The 27493-nt window shown below is 44.6% G+C and overlaps 1 protein-coding gene across 4 annotated transcripts in view; it reads left to right on the top strand.

The window, feature by feature from the left end:
* ATXN7L1 (ataxin 7 like 1) overlaps positions 1 to 27493 on the top strand; it is a 272109-nt gene that overhangs the window by 72743 nt on the left and 171873 nt on the right. For all 4 annotated transcript variants that reach the window (XM_066238539.1, XM_066238537.1, XM_066238538.1 and 1 more), the window contains exon 3: positions 15860 to 15964. In XM_066238539.1, the coding sequence (XP_066094636.1) occupies positions 15860 to 15964 (105 nt within the window). The remainder of the gene's footprint in view (positions 1 to 15859; positions 15965 to 27493) is intronic.

The raw sequence follows: 27493 nt of genomic DNA, 5'->3' as shown, positions 1-27493 counted from the left end.
AAATTTACTTCTATGTACTTTATTTCTTTTGTTGCAATAGTGAAGAGGATTGTTTCCTTAATTTCTCTTTCTGACAGTTTTTTGTTGGTGTATAAAAATGCTTCTGATTTCTGTGTATTAATTTAATATCCTGCCACCTTGCTCAATTCATTTATCAGGTCCAGTAGTTTTTTGACTGAGACTTTAGGGTTTTCTATATACAGTAGCATATCATCTGCAAATAATGATAGTTTTACTTCTTCTTTTCCAATTTGGATGCCTTTTATTTCTTCTTCTTGTCTGATTGCTGTGGCTAGGACTTCCAGAACTATGTTGAATAAGAGTTATGAAAGGGGCACCCCTGCCTTGTTCCTGATCTTAAGGGGATTGCTTTTCATTTTTGCCCATTGAGTATAATGCTGGCTGTGGTTTGTCATAAATGGCCTTTATCATATTGAGGTATGTTCCCTGTATTCCCACTTTGTGGAGAGTTTTGATCATAAATGTGTGCTGGATTTTATCAAAAGTTTTTTCTGCATGTATTGATATTATCATGTGGTTTTTCTCCCTCTTTTTGTTTATGTGATGAATCACAGTGATTGACTTACAAATATCGTACCATCCTTGCCTCCCCAGAATAAATCCCACTTGATCATGATGTATGATTTTTTTTATGTATGCTGGATCTGGTTTGGTAATATTTTGTGGAGAGTTTTAGCATCTAAATTCATCAGGGATATTGGCCTATAATTTTCTTTCTTTGTGTTGTCTTTGCCTGGTTTTGGAATAAGAATTATGCTTGCCTCATAAAAGGAGCTTGGAAGTCTTTCTTCCTCTTGAATTTTTGAAATAGCTTGAGAAGGATAGGAGTTACTTCTTCTTTGAATATTTGGTAGAATTCACCTTCACCTGTGAAGCCATCTGGTCCCTGGCTTTTGTTTGTTGGGAATTTTTTGATAACTGTTTCGATCTCATTTGTTGTAATTGGTCTATTTAGGTTTTCTGATTCTTCCAGATTGGTTTTTGAAAGATTATATGTTTCAAGGAATTTGTCCATTTCACCTAGGTTGACTAATTTTTTGGCATAAAGTTCTTCATAGTATTTTCTTACAATATTTTGTATTTCTGTTTTATCAGTTGTTATTTCTCCACTCTCGTTTCTAAGTTTATTTATTTGAGTCCTCTCTCTCTCTCTCTCTCTCTCTCTTTCTTTTTGTTGAGTCTGGTTAAAGATTCATCGATCTTGTTTACCCTTTCAAAGAACCAGCTCTTGATTTCATTGATCCTCTGTATTGTTTCTTTAGCTTCTATGTCATGTATTTCTGCTCTGATCTTTATTATTTCCTTCCTTCTACTATTTCTGGGCTTTACTTGCTGTTCTTTTTCTAGTTCTTTTAGATGCAGGGTTAAGTTGTTTATTTGAGCTTTTTCTAGCTTCTTAAGGTATGCCTGTAGTGCTATGAACTTCCCTCTCAGTACTGCTTTTGTTGTGTCCCATACATTTTGAGTTGTTGTATGCTCATTATCATTCAGTTCTAGGAATTTTTTTATTTCTTCTTTGATCTCATTGTTAATCCATTTGTTATTTAATAACATGCTATTTAGTTTTTAGGTTTTTGAGTATTTTTTCAGTTTTTCTGTTGTGGTTGATTTCTAGTTTCATGCCATTGTGATCAGAGAAAGTGCTTGATATGATTTCAGTCTTGTTAAATTTATTGAGACCACCTTTGTGCCCTAACATGTGGTCTATCCTAGAGAATGTACCATGAGCACTTGAAAAGAATGTATATTCTGCATCTTTAGGGTGAAAGGTTCTGAAGATATCTATTAAATCCAGTTGACCTAGTGTGTCCTTTAAGTTTGCTTTTCTTTGTTAATTTTCTTTCTCGAGGATCTATCCAGTGATGTTAGTGGGGTATTGAAATCCCCTACTATTATAGCATTGCTGTTGATCTTGCCCCTTATATTCATCAAAGGCGGCTTTATATATTTAGGTGCTCCTATATTAGGTGCATAGATATTTATAATGGTTATATCTTTCTCTTGGATTGCTCCCTTTATCATTATGTAGTGACCTTCTTTATCCCTTACTATAGCCTTTGTTTTAAAGTCCATTTTGTCTGATACATGTATTACTACCCCAGTTTTTTTTATTTCCATTTGCATGAAATATTTTTTTCCATCCTTTTACCTTCAGTCTATGTGTATCTTATGTTTTAAGGTGTGTCTCTTGTAGACAGCATATGTATGGGCCCTGTTTTCTTATCCATGCAGCTACCCTATGTCTTTTGATTGGAGCATTTAATCCATTTACATTTAAGGTTATTATTGATATATAGTTGTTTATTGCCATTTTATTCTTTAAAGCTATATTCCTCTTTTACTATATTCTTTTCCCTTTTTGTTCTGTTTACAACAGGCCCTTTAACATTTCTTGCAGCATTGGTTTGGTTGTAATGAATTCCTTGAGTTGTTTTGTGGTTTTTTTTGTCTGGGAAGCTTTTTATTTCTCCTTCAATTTTTAATGATAGTCTTGTTGGATAAAGAAGTCTTGGTTGTAGGCTCTTGTTCTGCATTATTTTAAATACTTATTGCCATTTCCTTCTGGCCTCAAGTGTTTCTGTTGAGAAGTTGGATGTCATCCTTATGGGGGATCCTTTGTAGGTGATAGCCTTTTTTTCTCTAGCAAATTTAGAGAAAAAAATTTAATATTTTCTCTTTATCTCTTAGCTTTGGTATTTTAAATTTTTTAAACTTTTAATATTTTCTCTTTATCTCTTAGCTTTGGTATTTTAATTATTATGTGTCTTGGTGTAGATTTCTTCGAGTTTCTCTTTAATGGAATTCTCTTTGCTTCTTGAACTTGTGTGCCTTTTTCCTGCATCAATTTAGGGAAATTTTCAGCTATGATTTTATTGAACAAGGTTTCTATCCCTTGTTCTTTCTCTTCTTCTTCAGGAACCCCTATGATGCGGATGTTGTTTCTCTTTAATTTGTCACAGAGCTCTCTTAGAGTTTCCTTAGATTTTTTTCAGTCTCTTTTCTTTTTGCTGCTCTGCTTCCATGTTTTCATTTATCTTGTCTTCTAAATTGCTGACTCGATCCTCTGCTTCATTTAGCCTGCTTTTAATTGCTTCTAGTGTAGTTTTCATTTCTGATATTGTATTTGTCATTTCTGACTGGTTCTTTTTTATTATTTTAATGTCCTTTTTGATGCTTTTTATCTCTTTATTTATGTGTTCATTGTGTCTATCCATTGTTGTTCTAAGATCTTTCTGCATTCTAATAATCATTATTTTAAACTCTGCATCTGTTAGTTTGCTTATTTTCATCTCACTCAGTTCATTTTCTGGAGGTTTTTCTTCTTGGTTCATTTGGATTGCACTTCTCTGTCTTCCCATTTTGTCTGTGTGTACCCTCCTTGTTTGGGTGTGTTGTTTGTAGAACTGACTAAGTCGAAGGTTGGTGTTGTCTGCCTCCAATTTTCAGTTGTGTTCAAGACAGATATGATTGATAAAATATATCGATAGATGAGATATAAAGAGATGATAGAGATAATAATGGATGAAATAGACTAGATAGATAGATGGATAGATAACCTTTACTAACCCTCTTTAAAAATAAACCACTTGCATTTTATGCTCTTTTGTAACATAGATTTAGTACCCTCCCCTCTTTCTTGCTCATTCTTCTCCTGACACTTCCTGTTAGACCAGTCAATATAACTGAAGAGCCGGAAACAAACTAAGGGACCAGTTATTCAATCTTTTAGACTCAGTCAGAGTGCCACAGTAGAAAAGTAGACTGTTCTATATGATAAGACACCAAAAGAGATGTCCCACTGATTTCCCCTGACCCATTTCAGCTGTTCTAAATGTTATTGTTTTGTTCAATCAGAAAATTCTCTTTGATCATAACATTTCTTGCAAGGACAAACATCATATGTGGATTATCACTGCTTCCTCCCCAAACCCACTGCCCTGTTCTCTGAAATATGGCACCTACCTCCACCTCACAAAGATCTCTCTGAGTGAGATTGGAAATGGAAAGGCATCACGGTGCCAGGAGATTCAACCTGGACCCAAGAGATGCCCCAGGAAGGAGGGGCCAGGAGTCACTCCAGATTCAGCTGGAACCTGGTCTCACATGGTCCAGGGAAGCTCACAGGAGGAAAAGCCTGTTACAAAGAAACAAAGGAAGGCTTGCTGAAGAAGAGTTGAGGAAAAGTGCCCAGGGAGGCCTGCTGATACTGCGAAACAAATATTATCTAAACAGTAGACCTCAAGTTGAAGATAATGTGAGCATTAAGATTTAAGTGAACCTTTAAACATTAAAGTAACCCCGGTGGGAGGACCTGAGGTAAGGGAGTCTGGTGCTGATGGTGATTCATAGGCCCTCTCGGCCTGACCTCTGGTGGTGCAGTGGGTAAAGCGTCGACCTGGGAACACTGAGGTTGCTGGTCCATAGCCCTCTCTTCTTACCTACCCTTAAGTGCCACTAGATATGAAGCCTGAAGAAGGGACCAGAATTTCCCCCAATAGGTTGATGTTTCTCTTCTCGCTCTGAGTCATAGTTAATTATACAATTTTTGCTTACAGGCCCTTGGTTGAATATGCTATACACATCCTTGTCCTCTGCACAGAAATTCTCCCCGCTGGGTCCAGGACACTGAGGCTAACTTGGTGATGGGGTGATGGGGCACCTGTCCATGCAGCTGATCTCTAAACCCATGTAATGCTTGCTGTAAAATAAACTGTAGCCAGGATACCTTATCAAGACTCAGAAATCTGCCAGAGTGGTTGGTTACATGTTTCTCATCTGCCCTGAGGGCCAGAGGTGGGGATGTTAGGCCAGAAGCCACCAGCTGACCTAGCTGGAATGATGGACAAAGATGTATGTGGCTGCAGAGGGAGTAGTTTGGCCATCCTGCAGGGGAGACCTTTGAAGAATGATTCTTTTGACCACCAGGGATATCAGATCCTCTGCCAGATTGGACCCGGATCGCTAAATGTGCCCTGGGCTGAGCCTGGCTGCTTTGCTGATCCAGCATAGGACAGGACAGCTGAACCAGAAAGAATGGGAAAAGTCTAAGTTCACCAGGCCCCAGAGCATTCACTGTCTTAGTATAAAACACCTGCAGCCCCAGGATGAGGAAATGGAAAATGGAATCAGAGGGAACACCCAGAACACACTCCTTTTTTTTTGTGTGTGTGTGTGTGTGTGTATTTTTCTGAAGCTAGAAACGGGGAGAGACAGTCAGACAGACTCCCGCATGTGCCCGACCAGGATCCACCTGGCACGCCCACCAGGGGCGACACTCTGCCCACCAGGGGGCGATGCTCTGCCCCTCCGGGGCATCGCTCTGCCGCGACCAGAGCCACTCTAGCACCTGGGGCAGTGGCCAAGGAGCCATCCCCAGCGCCCGGGCCATCTTTGCTCCAATGGAGCCTTGGCTGCGGGAGGGGAAGAGAGAGACAGAGAGGAAGGAGGGGGGGTGGAGAAGCAAATGGGCGCTTCTCCTATGTGCCCTGGCTGGGAACCAAACCTGGGTCCCCTGCACGCCAGGCTGACGCTCTACCGCTGAGCCAACCGGCCAAGGCCAGAACACACTCCTAAGCCCACTCCAACACTGGCTCTGAGAGGCCATCAGGGGCCACCTCTGGGGTCAGGGTGTGATTGGTCCTGTTTGCCAGAGGAAGAAGCCAAACTCATGAGCTTAGCATGGTGAAAGCAGGAACTAACCCCTTCTTTGCTGAGGTGACCCATCTGAAGCGTGCCTCCTTCTAAGATTCACATAGCCCTTGTCCCAAAGAGTGAACAAATAGACATAATTATTGACCTTGTAATCGTAGATAACAACATGGCTATTAGGGCAATTTATTGTTATTTAAAACTTCCACCTTTGAGAGAAGAGAAAATTAAGGAGCATCAAAAGTAAATCAGTTTCTTGAGAACTTTATTAGGCAGTACCATGTGCCAGATGGGTTGGCTCTGAAGATACAGTCATGATTCTTGTCTTCAGGAAGATCCCAGTCTGGTGTGAGTGTGAACCAGTTACTCTACTCTAGCCTTGAAAAGCTGTGGTCACATGCTCAGGGCACACTGGGGGTGGAGGATGGGGGGTGGGAGGGGAATCTGCCTCTTTTCTGGGCGTGTCAAAGAAGGTTTCCCAGAGGAGGGGATGAGGAGGTGGAGAAACGGGAAGGAAGCCATAGGTACTAATATGTTGTATGTATTCCATCCTTACTGTGTCCCAGCCTCTTCACAATTGTCATCTAATCCCAGATAAGGAAACAAAAGTTTATCATGCCGAACGGCAGAGTCAGGCTTTGAACTCGCAGCTGCCTAACCGCAGGGCTCAGCTCTCAGGCACTGCACGTTTTACAAGGTCCACCTCCTGGGACCATCTGTCTTACATCTTTGGGTTGTAAGATGAGTGTTCTTTAGGGTCCAGTGGAAGCCAGAGGAGAGGCTGGTGAGAGGAACTGACCTGTGGCTAAGGCCTGAGTGCACACCCTGCAGCCCCCGTCTCAGTGCACCCTGAGCACTTGTCTGTACGGACCCTCTGAGAAAGCGGCCTTTTGTCTGGTGCGGCCATGTGGTTGGGAGGGAATGGTTCATGCAGAGTAATGGGAGCTTCCACCTGCCACCAGGCCTAGCTTGTGGCTCCAGCCTTGCAAGGGGTTGACTTCCAGCCCAGTCACAGCAAGAGGAGGCTGGGGCCGTGTTTAGTCCTTGGTTTGCGGAAGGAGAAAGTCTTGGTGCACCGCCGGCGAATACGTGCTCGCCTGCCTGCGTGGGACCGCGCTGCTTATTTCTCTGGTCTCCGTGTGTCAGTTTCTCTTTCCAGATTTCATTATTTTGAAGCCCATAGCCAGGTCCTGGATCTTCAGAGGTCTGAGAAACAGAAAGTGGCCTCCTTTCTCTACATTTTCCTAGAGCAGAGTTGGGCATTCTGCTGGTGAAGTGGGAGGTGTCAGGTCTGATGGCACTGCTTTGAAGACCCCCAGTTATTTTGTGCTATGAATTGGAGGAGATTTTGCGTTTCGAGAATAAATGGAATCACCCTGTCAGCAAAGAAGAAACGTTTTCTTTATATTCCCTCAAGCTTTCTATTTGACATAAGTGAGTAAAATGCAGCTGAAAACTCTACTAGCAGAGAGAAAAGACCAATGAATAAAAGCTGTATAATGAGCATATTGTGATTAATGGGGGAAAGGAAGGCTCCTAGGACCAGCGTATCCCAGGGTGAGGGACACTTCTGATGTGACACACATCAATTTTGTAGGTGCCTTTCTGTGTCTGGATCCAGATCTGCTTGGAGGCAGTCACATGCACCCTTGAAACAAGGGCTGTTCTCCCAGTAATTCCCTGCATCTGAGTTTATGTCAGTGAGAGCCCGCAGATCGAAAGCACTGCCAGCAGCCAGCTCATCTTTTTGATAGTCTTCCAAGGAAGTCCGGTAACACTGGCTCTCTGGCCATCACCACAGGGTGTCCCATCCTCGGATTCTGCCGAGGCCCATGCCGCTCCCCACCGGCAGACGCCTGCATTTCAAGCAGGACTCACGTTTACCTTCTTGGGAAGAGCCAGAAGTGCTGAAATTACGTAAATATAATCTTTTTTTATTTCATTATTTTTTAGAGTCAGTTAAAAAGGGAAGCATAAGTTTAAAATGAAATGAAATTGTTGTTATACTAGAGTATTACTACCTTGACATGTTTATAATTCCTATAGTAATGAGGTGGTTTCACAACTCTGAAAAGATTTTTAGGGAAAACAAGCCAATTTTCAGTGCTTTACTTTTTTTTCAAGAAACTAAAATTCAAAGCTGTATGTTTTGCTTCCTTCTCCCCCGAGGGGTTTTCTGCAGCAACCATGGGTCTCCCGACACCGAGAAGCTGTGCCACTGTCGGTGCAACTGCAGCTCCTGGCATTCCCACTTGCAAAAGGAAGGAATCACTCATTCACTCTCTAAGTTGTTCATCTCTTGGGCTCTTGCCAGTAGTGGCTTCATAATGTCAGTCTCAAGCTTTGGAAGGTGTCCAGGGGCAAATTCAAAAGTGCACAGCTTCTCGTTTGATCCTAAATCCACAAAACCAGCTGTCTTTCCATCTAAGAAACAAGTCCTGTGCAAATAGCAAATGGGGGCTGCCACCCTGCCTCTTCCTTCACTGCAGCCATTTTCAGAAAGTGAATATTGAATAGAAACTAAAGTTTATACACACGTGTGACTTTGTCGAATGTGTTCCCCTCAGAAAGCTATTTATCTTGAATAAAATGCTACCCCCATTCTGTCCATTTCTTTTTCAGTATTGACTTACAAAACAGTTAACCAACTACAGTCCACAGGAAATCAGTCATTTTACTTTCATAGAACTATTCTGTTGTCCTAAACGTTGTCTCTCCATCCATCGCAGCTGAGCTCTGGCCCCCCTCTCTCTCTGGTGCCTTCTGGGAAAGAAGAGAAGCAAAGGTGGGGTTTGGGGTGTGATTGGGCAGGTGAACCCGTAAGACAGGGGTCCCCAAACTATGGCCCACGGGCCACATGTGGCCCCGAGGCCATTTATCCAGCCCCTGCCACACTTCCGGAAGGGGCACTTCTTTCATTGGTGGTCAGTGAGAGGAGCATAGTTCCCATTGAAATATTGGTCAGTTTGTTGATTTAAATTTACTTGTTCTTTATTTTAAATATTGTATTTGTTCCTGTTTTGTTTTTTTTTTACTTTAAAATAAGATATGTGCAGTGTGTATAGGGATTTGTTCATAGTTTTTTTTATAGTCCGGCCCTCCAACAGTCTGAGGGACAGTGAGCTGGCCCCCTGTGTAAAAAAGTTTGGGGACCCCTGCCCTAAGTGCTGATGACAGTCTGCAGGACCCGGTGCTGTCCAGAAGCAGGCCGCGTGTGCCGGATAAGCTGATGCCATGAGGGAACATTGGGTGCAGTCAGTATTTTGGGAAATCATCCCCTTTACAAATAACTGTCATGGATCTCAAGCAAATTATTTTGTTTTCTTGCCTGGAAAGTGGAGATGATGATAACTTCATAGATTAATTATGAGGATTAACTAAAATAGTGTTATCACATGAAATCTGGAAGATTGTGTATTACTGTCAGCAGTGGTTATCCCTAGGTGGTGTCATTACAGGTGGTTTCACTTTCCCTGTTTCCCATCTTTATTCAGTAGTACGCTGGCAAATCTTTAACAACCTGCTCTCTGTAAAAGAAAAGACCTGATTTGTAGTGTTTGCCCATTTCCATGGTGTAAATACTCCTAAATAGCTGATTCAAGCTATCACCATGATATCACTCACTGAACAAGTTGGGAAGAGACATGTGTGGTTGGTTCTCCCAAGCTGGTACAAGCCCACATCAACAAACCACGGTTTTTATTTTTAACTGTGCACTGAATATTTTATTTGGGTGGTAAACTAAGAGAAGAGAGAATTAATTAGTTGATTGGGCATACTAGTTTTCTTCCTGTCCTTTCTCCTCATCCCTGAACAAATAGCACACTGACTGTGACCATCTAGTCATCTGAAATGGTGGTCTCCCAGTCGACCAAGTGCCTTATCTTGTTCCCCATCTTCCAGGCTCTCAGAATTGGGCAGCGTGTAGAGTCTAAGGTTAGCCCACTGAGAAGTAATCAAGCAGTCAAGCAGGTTTTCTGGCTTTCCACAGGAGACATGCTCTGAGCAGACATGTGCAAAGGTGAAACTGTGCTAGAGGGAATCCAGGAAAGTTCCAGAGGAGTGAAGGGCCTGGAGTGGAACCCCCGACCCCCTCCCATGGCCAGCCTCTGACTAGCCTAACCTTTACCTTCGAGTCCTGACGTAAAGAGATGTGTGGGGACATGAAGGTTGAGGCTCTGCAGATTCCTGAAGGAATACAGAAACAGTGGGCCATCAAATGGAGTCCTGACAGGCCTCCAAGGTCACCTGGCATGCGGACAAAGGTGCAGAGACACAGCCCCACACCCCGCAGTGTCCACTCTCAGCTTCCAGCTCTGGGCACGACCTCTGGCACAGAGCAGGCGCTCATGAAATTTTTGTTTAATGCTTGGTTTTTTAAAATTGATGAATTTCTTTTATTCCTTCAGAGCTTGAGCTATTGCAGAAAGTGTGTAAGGCAGCTCAGCCAATGTTTGTGGAATAAGTAAGTGTCTTAGTCCTTGCCAGCTTCTGGTTTCAAATGTTCCTGGTTGTGAAGTGAGAATGAAGCTAAATGAGATCCAAGGTGTTAATAGCCTGACCAGGCAGTGACACAATGGATCAGGCATCGGTCCTCTGAAATGCAGAGGACCCAGATTTGAAACCCTGAAGTCACCAGCTTGCGCACAGGATCATAGACATGACCCCATGGTCGCAGGCTTGAGCCCAAGGTCACTGGCTTGAGCAAGGGATTACTGGCTCAGCAGTAGCCCCCAGACAAGGCACATATGAGAAAGCAATATGAACAACTAAGGTGCTGCAACGAAAAACTGTGAGGCTTGTCATTTCTCTCCCTTCCTGTCTGTCTATCCCTGTCATTCTCTCTGTCTCTCTCACTATAAATAAATAAATAAATAAATAAATAAATAAATAAATAAAGGTTGCCAGTGATTTTTTTTTTTTTTTAATTTTTCCAAAGTGAGAAACGGGGTGGAAGGGGATGGCAGACAGACCGACTCCGGCATGCACCCGATCAGGATCCACCCGGCATGCCCACCAGGGGGCGATGCTCTGTCCATCTGGGCCTTTGCTCTGCTGCAACCAGAGCCATTCTGGCACCTGAGGCAGAGGCCATGGAGCCATCTCCAGTGCCCGGGCCAACTTTGCTTTCATGGAGCCTTGACTGCGTGAGGGGAAGAGAGAGACAGAGAGGAAGGAGAGGGGGAGGGGGAGAGAAGCAGATGGGCGCTTCTCCTGTGTGCCCTGGCCAGGAATCGAACACGAGACTTCCACATGCCGGGCCAACCAGTGATATTTTTACTATTTTTTTTCCTGGCTTTTCTGTATTTTCAAAGAACATGGATCACTTTTGTTATTTAAAAATGTATATTGTAAAAATAACCTGTAAATAAAAAGTAAAACAGGAGGGTATCAGCAGTTAAGAAGCAAGAGGCATCGTCTCCGTGCTGTGAGGCTCTGAACCGAGGACCCAGACATGCTGGGTGGGCCCAGCATGGGCCGCCTTGTGCTCCAGGATTCTAGTCACAGCTGGGTTCTCTCTCAGCAGCCTCTGTTTCCACAGGCCTCCCTGCCCACCAGGCACTCACTGATAATGCTCCCCTCCAGTAACAAGTCTTCGAAGTGGAAATAGAGGCAAGTCCTAGAGTGAAGAAGTGACAGGCCTCACCCAGGGCCACCAACAAATTAGAAATTCAGTGGCCATCGTCCCCAGCCCTGACCCATCACGCACTGTGGGCAGGCTGCCTCCTCATTACCTGAAACCCCAGGAGGACCCCACAGTGGGAGCCAGTCTCACCTTCAGTTAACACGCCTCCTTACAGGGCACTGGGAGTCTCAGCTCCTTGCATATGACAAATTGTTGATCCCACTTCCCTCTAAGGCAGTGGTTCTCAAAGTGTGTGCCAGGGCACACTGGTGCGCCCTAGAAGATTTCCAGGTGCACCCTATGGTATTCCAGAGAAATATGTGCCTGTGGGTACCAAAACACCAACAGGGTTTCTGGAGTTTAGATTTTTAGGGGACAGAGGTGTGGGGAATTGGCTGTAAACTGACAGTCTGCCCAAGCCCCCACCTCACTTGCCTGACTAGGTTGTAAAAGGCTGTTAAGCTGTGGTGCTGGATTGTTTACACTACCCCTCATGTTCCCTGGAATGACAGGAGGCAAGTTTCTTCTATCCTTTGTTTGGTGTAAGGTTAAGATTTGCTAATGGCCTCACTTTGCCCTATAAATAAAGCAAAATGCAGTTTTTGGGCACGCTTTGTTCTTGCCAGCAGCAATTACAGTGACCTCTCGACCCTATATTTTCTTAATTCCATGTATTTTCTTAATTCTGCACCATTCCCACTTGGGACCTGGAATTACTAGCTGTGCTGGTTCACGGCCTGTGCCCAGATATAAAAATAAATATAGTCACTCTATTATACCATTTCTTTACAGAAATACCACTCTTTTTGTTAACACATCATTATATTATTTTTAGATAAATTTACCCAAATAAAATGGATAGATTTCTCAAAAAGAAGCGTGATTGAAGAATCTGATTCTGGAAATGAGCAAAGTTTAAATAAAATAGGACTTGAAGGCTGATGGGCAGAATTTAATTTATAGCATTTTCCATCACTTAACACTGAACAATACGATTGGATTAGAAACCCATTCACAGAAGCTTCAAGTGATTTTGGTTTAACATTAATAGAAGAAGAACTGGCAGCTATATCTACTCGTGGATTGATGATTAAACATAAGGAATTGTCTCTTGAAGCCTTTTGGATTTCTGTAAAAGAAGAATATGTGGCAATATCTAAAAACGCTTTGAACATTTTACTATAATTTTCAACATCCTATTTATGTGAATTAGGATTTTCTACCCTCAACATAATTAGGAGTAAAAAGAGAGGAATTCTTCAATATATTGATGAGGAAATGAGAGTTTGCCTTTCAAATACATGCCCAAACATTAAAGAAATCGCTAGGACACATCAGGCTCATGTTTCTCATAAACACAAGAATGGAAAAACTTAACACATTCGTGCTAGCACCTGCCGAATTTACTAAATCTTACTAAGAATGTATCTATATATATAAAAAGATTACTTTTTTGTCGTTTTTTAATTTTTTAACCCCTCTTTTTTATGAATTTTAAAAAGCATAACTCAAAAAATGTAACAAAAATGTTTTTTAATGCCAGAATAAATTTAATTTGTCATATTTATTTCATTTAATTACCATAAAAGCACGCTTGGACTTTACATTTTTTTCTTTAATATTTGACTTAATTATTATAACATATTTCTCAGAAATTTGTACATAGTGTGCCTACAATTATTTGTAGGATTTTAAATGCGCCCTGACTTCAAAAAGTTTGAGAACCACTGCTCTAAGGAGCAGGGCTGCTCTGAGTAGAGAACACAGAGCCCTGTGTGCCTCCACTAAAGTGTTTGCTTGGTTATACCTGAGCTGTCCCCCTGTCATGAGGAACTCAGCTCTTCAGTTGCCTAGCACTGAAACTGGGGGAACCGTTGTGTGTTTGGTGGTTTTGTTAAAGACACAAGTTGAGTCTAGAAAATGAAAGCTCAGAGTTGGGGAGAAGTTGCTTGTGTCAGGGGACGGGTTGGTGTCAGAAAGCATATTCACGCATACACTGTCTTGATTCCTCCGCCAACTCTGTCTGTGGTTATGAGTGCCTTGCTCTCACAACTGAAGTGTCTCTAGAACCAGCGAGTTAGGAACAGGTAGGTCCAAGTGCCTCCCGGGCTCTGTTCCACCCAGTGGTGCTCAAGGAGGTGAGACCACCCGTTTCCTCAGAACTGATTTTTTTTTTTGACAACTTTTGTTCAGTTCACCCATTTAAAGTATGCAGTGGTTTAGAGTATATTTGGTGGTTTAAAGTATGCAGTGGTTTAGTTGCACAGTATTGTGCAACCTTCATCTTCAGTCTTAGAACATTTTGTCACCTCAAGCCCTGGCCGGAGAGCTCAGTTGGTTAGAGCAGTGTTTTCAACCGCCAGTCTGCAGACTGATGTCAGTCTGCCAGAAATTTCATGTCGTATGATTACAGACTCTATAATCTTTATACAGCATGAGGGTAGTTAACTCTTTGCAGATGAGCATGGAATTTCTGATGGACCAGTCTGTGGACCAGTGGTTGAAAAACACTGGGTTAGAGCATTGTCCCAATAACCCAAGGTTGTGGGTCTGATCCCCAGTCAGGGCACATACAAGAAACAACCAACGAATGCATATATAAGTGGAACAACAAATTGATGTTTCTCTTTCTCTCTCTCTCAAGACAATAAATTTTTTAAAAAGAAATAAAAGAAACCCTGCACCCTTTAGCAGTCACTCCCCAATTTCCTCCAAGTCCCCCTAGTCAAGGCAAACACTAATCTAATTTTTTATTTTAATTTTTTTTTTCCCCTGAAGCCAGAAACGGGGAGGCAGTCAGACAGACTCCGCATGCGCCCAACCGGGATCCACCCGGCACACCACCAGGGGGCGATGCTATGCCCATCCAGGGCATCGCTCTGTTGCGAGCAGAGCCATTCTAGTGCCTGAGGCAGAGGCCATGGAGCCATCCCCAGCGCCTGGGCCAACTTTGCTCCAATGGAGCCTTGGCTGCGGGAGGGGAAGAGAGAGACAGAGAGGAAGGAGAGGGGGAGGGGTGGAGAAGCAGATGGGCGCTTCTCCTGTGTGCCCTGGCTGGGAATAGAACCCAGGACTCTTGCACGCCAGGCCAATGCTCTACCACTGAGCCAACCGGCCAGGGCCACTAATCTAATTTTTATCTCTATAGCTCTGCCTATTATGGACATATCATGTAAATGGAATCATTCAATATTTGGCCTTTCATGTCTGACTTCTTTCATTTAGCATAATGGTTTCAAGGTTCACCCATGTTGTAGCAGGTATTAGTACTTCATTTCTTTTTGTGGCTGAATAGTTCCATTGTCTGGTTATGCCAGATTTTGTTTCTCCATTCTCCATATTGATGAATATCGACTTGTTTCTACCCTTTGGCTATTCTGAATTGTATTGCTATGAACATGCATGCACACATTTTTGTATGGACATAAGCATTCTTGTCTCTTAGGCCACGCAACTGATCTTTTAACAGTATATATCTGATCCTGTCATTTCTTTATTTAAAAACCTTCATTAGGTTTCCATTATTCTTTTTTTTTTAATTTTTATTAATTTTCATTTATTGTGTCTACATGGATTCAAGTGTCCCACAGAATATAACACCGTCACCCCCCACCCCTGTGTCCCTATTTATATCCCCTTTTGCTCCCCCTCCCCCAAGTTTTCATTATTCTTAACATCAGGTTCAAAATCTGTACCTTGGTCCATAAGTCTTACATCTTCTGAACTCTGCCCTTGTTCTTAGGTTCCTCCAACACACAGAACCTCCTTGTTTGGCAGACCTGGAACTGTCCTCTTCCTCCCCTGGCCCTTTGTTCATCTAACCCCTCCTCACCTTGATGTCTCAGCTGGAGTAGCTGCTCCTCAGGGCAGTCTCTCCAGGGCCTCAGAGGTGGATAGGTCCCCAAGCTGTCCTGGGACCCTGTCCATCTTTCTAGCACGTACCACAGTTACAACCATGATGACTTGTGTGATTGTCTGTTTACTATTTCTGTCTTCTCACTGCATGTTCCAGGAGAGCAGATCCTTGTTCTTGCTCACCAGTTCTCCTGGTGCCCAGTGTGCTGCCTGGTACACTTGGACACTTGGTACATTTTAGTCAGATGAACAATGCATAATGGTGGCAGCAAGCAGGCTTCCTTTTGCCTTGGGGTCTCCCTCGAGTGATGGGGAAACACAGCCAGTAGCTGAGGCCAGGCGGACTACTCTTTCTCTCCCCAGACCCCTGCGCCCCTTCCTAAAATACTTGTGCCTCATTGGGTCCCAACTAACACGCACTTTCAGGACAGGCTAATCTCCCACGGCATGCAACACAGGGCTCCCGACTCCACAGCTAGGCCCGCAGAAGCCCTCTGTTTCTGAGGGGCAGGTGGGGAGGTGCCCTCTGAGGCAGTTGCTTCTCAGAGTTGGGAAGCTGCATTAGGACTAACCATGTTCCCTTTAGCGAAGATTATTGCCGTTGTGTGTATCATTTGAAAAACTGTCCAGGAGGAAACTCCAAGAGGAAACTATACACCTGAGACTTAATTGCTTTTTCAAAAACACCTGTTTTCATTTCCCCCACAGATATGCACTTATTTGGCCATTACCCAGCACATGACGACTTCTATCTCGTAGTGTGCAGTGCCTGTAATCAGGTCGTCAAGCCCCAGGTCTTCCAGTCGCATTGCGGTAAGTGGACTCCTGCGGCTGCTCAGCGCTTCGCTGCCCCGGGCGCCCACATGGGTCTGCCCCCACCCCCACCCCGTGTCTGTCGCAGCCCGATGCTGTGGGCAGACTCTCCCTGGGGCTCTTCCTGGGGCTCTGCCTCTGCTCACAGGGCAGCTACCTTAGGTCTGTAGTTTTTTGCTGCTGAAATGCGCAGTCCTGGCAGAACTAGTGGGAGGAAGCCTGCAGCTTGTCAGGGAGCTGGGACTAGACGGTAGCCATCGCCCAAGCTTTCAGTGGCCTCTGCAGGTGACAAAGGGAAGGGAAGAGCAGTGGCTTGAGGAGTCACTCCTACAGCTTGACATTTTGTTCCCCTGAAAGAGAGGGCCAGACAGAGTCTTCTGGATCTACATGAAGGAGGGACGGGAGTGAGGGCAGGCTGCTGTGAGCCACTGGGTGCTTCCGTGGGGAAATGCCTGAGCAGAAAGCCTCAGGGTCAGCTGCTGCTTCTCCAAGAGACCTCCTGTTAAAAAAAAAAATCAGGTGTATTTGGGAATTCGCTTTCCCTCTGTATTTTTATATCCTTGGTATAAAAAATTCCCTTCAGCTGCTCGACAACACACCCAGGGCTCCTGTCAGTGCAGGGGCCATGAACACACAGCAGGACACCATCAGCCACTCCCCTCAGGAACAGGAGCTGCTGACCTGAGATAGGGAGTTACTTACCCTCTCTGGGTGGAAGTTTCCTTGTTTTTCAAGGGGGTGTTGGACTAGATGATTTCCAAAGCTGTAATATGCTGTGAGTTCCAGATCAGTATGTCCCAATCTTTTTATTTAAGCCATAATTCCCTTTTGATGAACATAAAGTCTAAATGCCCTCCTTTACTGTTAAATTTAAAAGCACATTAAATAAAGCATTTCTAATACTAAATATGGTTTTGCAAACTATGTGTTCTCCTTTTCTCATACTCAGAATTTCTAACTTCCCCCACCCCTTCAGTTATCACTATTCTACAATAATAGGTATAAAATAACGAGGGTTGAGCTTATCTAAGCTATTCAGTAAATATATTTGGGACTATAAGATACAGTTGACTTTTGAACAACACAGGTTTAAACTTTGCAGATCCAATTATTAAGTGAGTTTTTCAATAACTGTATAGTCGGCCCTCATACCCATGGGTTTTGAATCTGTGGATTCAACCAACCATAGATTGAAAACAATATACTGCCTGACCTGTGGTGGTGCAGTGGATAAAGCATTGACCTGAAAACAATATACTTCCAGTCTGTGGTTGGGAATCCACGGGTGCAGATTGCCAGCTGTCTGCATTATTGTATGCCATTTCATGATAGAGATGTGAGAACCTGCAGGTTTTGGTCCTGGACTACCCCTGTGGATACCAAGAGGTGGCCATAGTTTTTATATATCTTAATGTCATTTATGACTATGTAGATATGTGATATATGTATATCTATATACATATAGACATCAAATTTGTGTCTTGTATATACTGTAGGTATAATTTGTGTTTATAATATGCAGAAAGAATGTCCAAGCTTTAGGGGCGCTTTCTAACACTCTCTGGACTGCACAGGTAGAGAGATGCCCCAAAAGTGTTCTACAAAGAGCAGCGGTTCTCAACCTGTGGGTCACGACCCCAGTGGGGATCGAACGACCAAAACACAGGGGTCGCCTAAAGCCATCGGAAAATTTCATTTATGTATTTATTTATTTATTTATTTGTATTTTTCTGAAGCTGGAAACAGGGAGAGACAGTCAGACTCCCGCATGCGCCCGACCGGGATCCACCCGGCATGCCCACCAGGGGCGAAGCTTTGCCCACCAGGGGGCAATGCTCTGCCCCTCCGGGGCGTCACTCTGTTGTGACCAGAGCCACTCTAGCGCCTGGGGCAGAGGCCAAGGAGCCATCCCCAGTGCCCGGGCCATCTTTTGCTCCAATGGAGCCTCGGCTGTAGGAGGGGAAGAGAGAGACAGAGAGGAAGGAGGGGGTGGGGGTGGAGAAGCACATGGGCGCTTCTCCTATGTGCCCTGGCCGGGAATCGAACCCGGGACTTCTGTACGCCAGGCTGACGCTCTACCACTGAGCCAACCGGCCAGGGCCGGAAAATTTCATTTATTAAGTGAGTTTTTTCAATAACTGTACAGTCGGCCCTCATACCCATGGGTTTTGAATCTGTGGGTTCAACCAACCATAGATTGAAAACAATATACTTCCAATCTGTGGTTGGGAATCCACGAGTGCAGATTGCCAGCTGTCTGCGTTATTGTATGGCATTATTTCTGATGGCTTTGGCGAACCCTGTATTTTGGTCATTCGACCCCCACCAGGGTCGCAACCCACAGGTTGAGAACCGCTGGTTTAGAGGCTAAGTCTCCTGCCCCTCCCTGCAGCCAGCTCTGTGACCCCTGGGCTTCTTGTTTAATGTCTCAAGGTTTTGTTTTTCTCATCTCTTCCTTAAGGAGTGACTTTTGTGGGTACTTCTAGCTCTAAAATTGTCGTGTCCAGCAGAGTGAATGTAAAAGGAACTAGTCCTGTGCTCCACATGAGCTGACCTTGCTCAGTGCTATGTAGCAAATGATCCTCCCTGCCACTGGGGGAGAGAAAAAGACAAACCTGCCCAGAGGGCCACTGTCCGCGACTTGGTGGTGGTACTACCAGCTGAGGTGGTGGGTGGGGTCAAGAGCAGAGCAGGGGAGAGATGCCACACAGCTAGTTGGTTGGTGAATGACCATGGAAGCTCTGTGGCCAGTTGCTTCTATGTGTATATGAAGATACAGAAGCCAAGTCACCCTGAATGGGATTGTCATGCACAATTCACAGGGACGGGCAGCTAGCTATTCTGGGCACTGGGACATATCAGTGAACAAGGCAGACGAAAATCCCTTATAAAACCTTTACTGGGAATTTAATTTACTGACAAAGTCTTCCATGGAAGAACCCTGAAAGGGGCCCAGGGCCCCACTGTGCCCTGCAGAATTGTGCCAAGGCAAGGCCCCACCTAGTCAGTCAGGAGGCCTCTAGGGCTTGGCTTGGCTAATACAGGTGCCTTTCTCTCTCCTAGGCCTTTTGAGTCAAGAGCCAAGTCAAGCTAAGGGGGAGAGCCAAGCCTTGTGTGGCATGTGCTTTGAGCAGTGGCAGTAGATTAGTTTGGGGGTTTGGGTGACTGATGTTATCACCCAGAGCCCCATCTCCATGGAGCTTCCCGCCGAGCCAGCTGACAGGCCGTGGGGAGGCCAGCTCGTCTTTATTTATCGAGAACGAGAGAGTACCGGGAGAGCACAGAACCATGGTCACTCCCTGGGGCAGACAGGTTCCTTAGTTACCCTAAGAATTCCTCCTCTATATCATGATACTTCTTTTTATGCTGTTTTACCTCCTACTCTTCCTGTGTTCAACAAGTTGATAAGAATGTCACTGTGCTAAGTGCCAGGCACTGTGCTAAGTGATTTCCATATTTTGGGGCACATAATCCTCTTAACAACCCTAGGAAGTAGGGCTAATATCAAATTTTGAATTTGAGGAACCTAAGGTTTGAAAATGCCTTGCTCCAGGTCTCCCAGCTAGGCAGCGTAGAGCCCGATTTGGAATGCACTTGCCTCTCCAGAGTCAGGGAAGTCACGCTGCACCTGCTTGCTAGTCTTTGTCCGTCACTGCCTCTCTGCATGGACCACATGCTGTCTCTTCCCTGCCCAGACTCCAAGGCCTGGCAGGTAGCATCTCCTACACAGTACAGGGCTTCAAACTCGATTTTGTTAGCTGCAGAGCTTTCTTCTTCGAATAGAATCTCATGTGGAACCCCAATTTATAAATATATATGCAAAGCAGAGCCATCTGGTTGAACTTGGGGTGGATGCTTAAGCCATTCATGACCTGGCCTAATCCTGGCCTAGCAACCCCCAGGCCTCCACAGAACATCTGAAGATTACTGTCGTGGAGGGAACACGAGCTGTAGAGGCAGACAGAGCAGCTCACATGAATCCCCGCCAGCTGTGTGGGCAGACTGCCTCCTGACTCTCCATCTTGTCTGTAGAGTGAGTACTCTGCCTGCTTCATGGTGCGGAGTGACTGGTGTGAGGCACCTCCCTGCAGATACACGCAGAGCATGGCTTCGTATCCTCCCCAGTTCTCCCATGGCGCCTTTCTCCCCTTTGCCCAGCTGGATCTGATTCATAACTCTTAGCACCCACAAAACTCGGGTCACCTGTGCCATTTTCCACCTCTATCAACACTTCACTTGTCTGTGGACAGTCTCACAACATCTCCCAGCTTCTAGGATCCTTTTTAATGCTGTTTCCCCAGCACCCAGAACTGTCGCCAGGTCTAGCCCCCGGAAGCAGAGCTGTGGTGCATTGGGAGGGACGTTACCCAGGGGCCAGCACATCTGGGGCCGAGTCCCAGCTTAGCCTCTGCTCAGCTCTGAGACTCGTCACCTTGTTCAATGCCAGGGCTAACTAGCCCATGTGTTCTTTTAGAAACTTGCTCATTCCCAGCACTTGTGATTCAGCTCCTAGACTTTGAGGCTCACAGCATACACATAGGGGTGCATGGCAGCATTTGAGATCTTGGTCTCCTGCTTGTTTAAGTTTCAAAAGTGTGTGTGTGTGTGTGTGTGTGTGTGTGTGTGTGTGTGTGTGTTTAGGCAGTTGGTTCTGGGAACTTTGGAGGTCGGTGGTAATATGAAAAAGCCATAGTAGAGAAATCATGAACTTCATACAGACCCAGGTTAGACCCTCGACTAACATGTGTTAGCTGTGTGACCTTGGGCTGATTACATGACTTTTCTCAGCCTCATCTTCCTCGGAACTGAAAGTGATCATTTTTCCTTGCGGAGTTACAGGAGGAACAGAGATAAAGTAGTTTCCTGGCACATGGTAAGGAAATAAAGAAAGGCTAGCTATTATTGTCAATAAAGTGTGGCTATTTTATATTAAGTTGAATGTTTCTTATGGAAAATGGGAAAACCAATTCAGTCAAGTGCTTCCTGTCTTCGTTGCTTGCCCCTCTCAGGGAACGTGCACGCTGAGGTCAGCTCATGGACTACGGCCTATGATTCATCTTCTTCCCACACTCTTGGAGGCAAGAATTGTCAGCCTGAAGATCATCGCACTGCCAAGAGTCTAAATATGGTTTACGTTCACATTAGGCCCCAATGTCAGCTTCTTTGGAGACACTTTCAAGCTCCCAGGATCTCTCTAGGGTCCCTACCAAGATCCATCTGGCCTTGGCCACCTTGCTCTACAGGGGTCACCTGCAGCCTCCTTCCAGGACTGGCCACGCCTAACTTGTGCCCCAGGCTGGTGCTCCAGATGTAAAAAGTTTGGGAGGCCCTCTGCCTGGCAGGGGGTGGAGCCTTTTGGGTGCTCCTGTTTGTATTCCGATCTGCGTCGGCCCCTCGGGTCTGTTTCCTGTGTCTGTCCAAGCGCCCTTTAGGTGCTTTGTAAACCTCTTCCCAGGAAATCTCGGACTTTGAGGGATTGCTCTGTTTCTGAAGTCCCTTAGGTGAGTTGTTGAAGCTGTTTAGGAATGGCTGGGGAAAGGGGGAAACAGAAACAAAAAGCCTTGCCTTGGGAGTCCCGATCCCATCAGCAGGCTTCCCTGTCCCCTGCTGTGGCCTGATGCACTGACCTGATGTTAGAGCCTCTTGGTGGAGAACAGCTTCTCTAAGGTCAGTCTGCTTAGATTCAAATTCCAGCTTTTCTGTTGATCAACTGTGTGACCTTGGGCAGGTTGCTTTGCCTCTCTGTGCTTCAGTTTTCTTATTCTTGAAATAGGGATAGTAGTTTACCTCATAAGGTTGTTGTAATGAGTAAAGGAACGCACAAATGGGAAGTACTTAGTGCAGTAGTGAAACAAAGTTTGCTTTAACAAAAGTTAAGCTATCATTAACCAAGTTGCAGAGATTTTTAATGAATCCTTGTCCAAAAGGGTTTTCCCTTGTAGTTACTGCAGAGTGGGAAAATGCCGTGTGTGACTGTCTTGTGTTAGCGCTGTGGCAGGACCCAACCTCAGCCCAGAAAGTGTTGTTACCATTTCTTCCAAACAGAGCCCTCTGTGTGCGGGCTGTATGTATATGTTTGTGCGTGTGTGTGTGCGCGCCTGTGTATAAGGGGTCCTGTTTATGTACACAGACATACATATAAACTCAAAACACGGAGGTGCAAGGGGCCTGCAATGGAAAAAATACTGTATTTTTTTAGTAGTGAGGTACTTTTAATCAACTTGGAATATTATAATTAAAGAGAAAAGTAATAGATGAACCCAAGTTGTAATTTTGTAATTGAGTTGGACATTTATGAAGTTGTATGGAATATGGTTTTTTTCTGTTTTTGTCTTTTAATATAATTACACAATGAACTACTGTACAGCAGGGTTTCTCCACGGCCACACTGTTAACAGTGGGCTGGATAGGTCTCTGCTAGGGGCCGTCCTGTGCACTGGAGGGTTTGAACAGCCTCACTGACCTCCATCCACTAGATGCCAGCAGAGACCCCATGCCCATTTGTGACAACCAGAACTCTCCCCAAACTTTGCCTCTGTCCCCTAGGCCTAGGGGACAGAATCACCCCCACTTGAAAACCACTGCCATAAAATATAACACCCCCATTTGTCATTGTGTTGTTTTATATTTAACATTTTCTCCGAGTTAAAATGTATGTACATGTACACTAACCTCAGAAACAACTTCTCTGCAGTCACATGGCAACATGTAGGAAGTTTACTGTTTCAACTCCCACAAAGCTGGTGATGATCAACATCATTTCCTCATCACAGTCACATGCAAAGCACACAAGATATCTTACTGAAGTCCACAAGTTGCAGTCCTTCCCATATCAAGATCAAAAAAGACAAAGAAATATAATACATTCATACACACAGATCCTTCAGTTTTTCAGCCACATTTGGTGCTTGCCCTCTAAGCAGAGAAATATACAGCCCCACACCCCATCCATCAGAAAGAGATAATCCTTGGATGTCACTGCTAGTTTTTTTTAAAAATGTATTAGAACCAAAGAACCTACATGTGATTCAATAGAGGAAGAGGATTATTACTCCCACCCACTTTCTCAGAGAGAGCTTTTCCCTTTTCTAATTGTATTTTCGAATGCCCTTCAAGTAGCTGTTTTGCATGTTGATGGTGATGCAGTAGATTTTAATGAACTGTGAGCTAATGCAGAGAGAGGATGAGCCGCAAAATAAATGACTGACAGCGACTCCCTCACAGAGGCTGGCACCTCCGTTCCTTCCATACACGTCCAGATGCTGATACTGGTCGGGCACCGAGAGCAGTTCAGCCTTGCTACATATGCGAGCCTCGTTAATGAGGTTCCAGGGTTTCCTGCCATTGTCCTTTTTATTTTGTCTGCCTCCAGGTGACCTGTAGTTGAGGAGGAGCCAAACCATTTGTGCTTCTGAGCCCTAGAGTAAGTCAGTCCCTCCCAATGTCAGCACCCCCGGCTTCCCGGGACCATCGCTGGATAATTAGCCTGCAGAATTTTTCCTGAAGGTGCCAATTGACACAGTGCAAGGCTTTGGTTTTTTGGTCAATTAAGTTGAATTTGTTTATTGAGATTAAATTTATGTTGTTATTGTTAGTTGTCTTTTATGAGACTAGCTTATTTACACCAAAGAAGTATAAAATAATTAAAGGAAATTGGTCTCATCAAACATATTCTTTGTCAAGTCTGACAGTGTTAATTAGTAAAACTTGGCAAGAGCATGTAAACCTATGCAAACTTTATTTTGTTAGTAGGATTCTTTTTAATTTGGTGACTGTATCTCTGATCCAGAAGTAACTCCTGGATTGGTATGTTTTAGGCGTTCCTTATGATCAGAAACTATCTACTATTGTTTTTTTTTTATTTTATTTCATCTTTCTATTGTTCCTGGTAAAGTGCACGTCATATGGTAGATCCCAAAGAAATTCTTGTAATAGATCCTAAGGAAAGAAATGATGGACTGATTAGCAAATGGTTAGACCTTAAATCAAAGAGTACAACATAGAGTCTGCAAGGAAATGGACCATGTTTTGCTCCACTTTAAGTTTTTGTATTTTGAATTTGCTACTGCTCAAATTAGAGTTAATGCTGGGTCTAAAACATAGCAGGTTGACCTGAACTCAAACCCTGGCTTTTCCTTTCACTCTGCTAATGGGAGACAAAAATGACAATAATATTGACCCCTTATATGTGCTAAGCTTTGGGTGTGTTGTTTAATCCTGTGGCCACCCTAAGGTGCTGTGGTAATACCCCGATCTCACACCCAAGGAAAGGGATGCTCAGAGGATTTAAGAAATTGGCTCAAGGTCAGGCAAATGTAAGTGACAGACCAGGATTCCAGTCTCTGTCTGACTCCAAATCACTTCAACCTCTATACTGTTTTTGGATCTGTAACTCTCTGCAACACCTTAACTAAACTTTGATACAGAAAAGTCATTTTTGTTTCCTGTAGGGCTCTGGGGACTAAATGACAGGTGCCTGGGGGCAGCAGAGCTCCCGTCTCCTTTTCACCTTTGTAGCAACACCACTGATCCTGTCTGGTGGTTGGCATTGGTGACAAACTTGGGCATAATTGAGGGAAGGACGAAGGGAGGAATACATCGGTTATAGTGAATGTGTTTAGAGCCTTAGCCCACAGCATCTTAAATAGACCTTTAAATATCAAAAAGCAAAAGGAGGAAAGCTGGGAGAAGAGGTGAATGGGCACCTCCATCAGGTCTGCCTCTCGCTTCTTGTTTATCTCTAACAAATGAGCAGACTCTGAGACCCACAAACAGTAGGTGGTTTCCTCTAAACTCAGTGGGATTCCCTTTTTTTGCCATGCTTCTGTGAATTAAGTGGAAATGTTATAAATAAATAGTCAATGTAGCAGTGTGACTCAAATTGGGAAGTAGATTAGTAGTATCTTCATAACCTTGGGATTATTAAATTCATCTTTAATTGGAAATGAACTTCTGTTTATGATCTCACCAAAGCCTATTTCTTGAAAGCTGAATGTCGTAGATTACCTTCGTCAAGTCACAAGGCTTCAAATCATTCATTTATTTGGAATATGTTTATTGAGCACCTATTCTATGCCAGGCATTGTTCCAGTGCCGTAGATACAGTGGTAAACAAGACAGGTAAGGGTGTAGCTTTCTTGAAACCTACTTTCTTTTTTTTTTTTTTTTTTTAAGATTTTTAAAAAATTTGTTCATTTTAGGAGAGAGAGAAAGGAAAAAAAAGAGAGAGAAGGGGAGGAGCAGGAAGCATCAACTCCCCTTTGTGCCTTGACCAGGCACACCCAGGTTTTTGAACCAAGGACCTCAGCATTCCAGGTCGATGCTTATATCCACTGTGCCACCACAGATTAGGTGAAACCTACTTTCTGATGGGTTAAATAACGTAAACAAAATAATCAGTCAAGCCATTTGAAGAGCTGGCACAAGAGAGTCCTAGCCGAGAGCCCAGCAGGCGAGATGGGTTTGGGGCTTCAGGGTAGTGGCTGGAAACTGAGCCCTCGAGGCCAGAGTCTGGAGTGTGGGTCTTTTTCTGGGTATGGCGAGAAGACACTAGAGGGTATTGAGTGAGGGAAAGATATAATCTGGTTTATATTTTTAGAAGATCATTCTGGCTGCTGGGACCCTGGGAGACTGTGTAAGGACTAATTCAATGTGTAGCCATGCAGATGAGAAAAGGATACATTTGAGATCTGTTTTGGAAATGTAGCTGGCAGAATTTGCTGATGGATTGAATTGGAAAAGAGAGGAGTCAACATTTAGGATTAGTTAAAAGGAACAATAGCCAGTGGCCTGGCAGCAAAAGCAGCAGAGGATGACAGGGAAGCCAAGACAGAAACGTGTTCAGAGTCCTGGTCAAATTCGAAGAGGTGGAATAAGGAAGAAAGGAACTAACTAGACTTGCCACCTATGGTTGTTGTTGACCTTGACAATAACAATTTTAATTGTGTCTTGGGATTTTTTCCAAGTGCAGGTGACTTCATTTTTATGTCCTGATAGACCTATTTTTAGGCTAGAAACACCCTAAGTGTTTTTCTGCTGAGCTCAGCTGCCCCCCGACCCAATTGTCAGCTGCGGCCTCTGCTCCCTGTATCTCTGTGTCCTATGGCACCGATCACTGCAGCAGAGTCACCTGTGAACCCTAGGTGATGAGCTCCTGAGGACTGGAACCGTGCTGTTTGCATCCCTGAGTCCCAGCATGGAGCACATTTTCTGACTTGGAGTACAGACAGGTGGAAGGAAGGACTCCTGAAATCCCAATTCAGGAGCTCTTGGCCTCCTCCACTTCACTGCTATTAGCATATATGACGGCTGTTGCAAATGCTTGTTTACTTATCCACCCCCATCGCGCGCGCACACACACACACACACACACACACACACACCCGAATTCGTGTTTCAGGGAGCCAGAAGACCTGTCAGCATGCTCACCGTTATATTCCCTGAGCTAACACAATGAGGGCAGGATCTATAGTTGGTGCTTAGTAAAGGATGGAAGAAGCAAGCAAGGGTGGAGAAATTGACTTGCCAGTTCTGAAAAAGCCAAATTCTACGTGTAGGCAAGCATGTTCATTGAGAAGTTAGCTCCTTGAAAGAGAATGGCATCTTTGTTCAGATACAGTTGGAGAGGTGGGCATGGTGGACCCGTCCTTTTTCACTGAGTACTTGTGACCCTGCTGCCTTGATCCCGGACCACAGCTGAGTTCTTGAATGCTAGCGCTGTAACATGACCCCCGGCCTCTGACTCATCACCATCACCGGCTTGTCCTCCATTCCATTCCTCAGAGCTGTGTCACCCAAGAAAAATTGGGGGAACAGTCATCGCTTTATATAAATCCAAGGAAAGACTGTTGCCAGGACTGATTCAAAGGTTATTTTGGAATTCTCCCCACCCCGAGCAGTGAGCAGAGCGGCATTTCTCAAACAGCATTCCTTTCCCGGAGAAGTAAATCAGTCCCCGGACATTCGGATCCGGGTGGATGCATACTCACGGAATGTTGCGAGCCAGATTCCGTTCCGGGGGGTGGGGAGTTCCAGCAGCAATTAGCCTATTATAGCACTCAGAGATCTGGGAGTACAAAACAAAAACACATCTCTTTTGCCTTGGAGTCTCATCACTCTTAATTTATCTGAATTCAACAACATGCACCAGGTAATAATAATAATGCTCTTCTGTTTCTAATAATGTGGCCCCAGACACAAACCCACTCCTTCGTCTGGTGCCTGAACAGAGAAACAAAGATCTTTTCCAACCCAGGAGGGGAAACTGGCTGTGGAAAGAGTGCACCGGCCTCAGACCATGCAGACTGTATTTATGAGCAGGAGGGTACCCGTGGTGCTGTGGATCACAGGTGCTTCGCAGCGCACGCCCTGGCGCCTGCGCCACCCTGTCCAGGCTGTGGCTGCGCGTTCCGGCTCCCCTGGAGGAGCCTCCGGACTGTTTGCTCAAGAAGCTTGTTCTTAGTGCTTTGCCAGGTCACTGACAGTTCCTCCAAGTGTCACCTATGAGAGACCCGTGTGTAGGCTGACCTC

Source organism: Saccopteryx bilineata, chromosome 7 (genome assembly GCF_036850765.1).
Source record: "Saccopteryx bilineata isolate mSacBil1 chromosome 7, mSacBil1_pri_phased_curated, whole genome shotgun sequence".
Classification (NCBI taxonomy): Eukaryota; Metazoa; Chordata; class Mammalia; order Chiroptera; family Emballonuridae; genus Saccopteryx; species Saccopteryx bilineata.
This window is presented reverse-complemented; position numbering and strand designations above follow the sequence as displayed.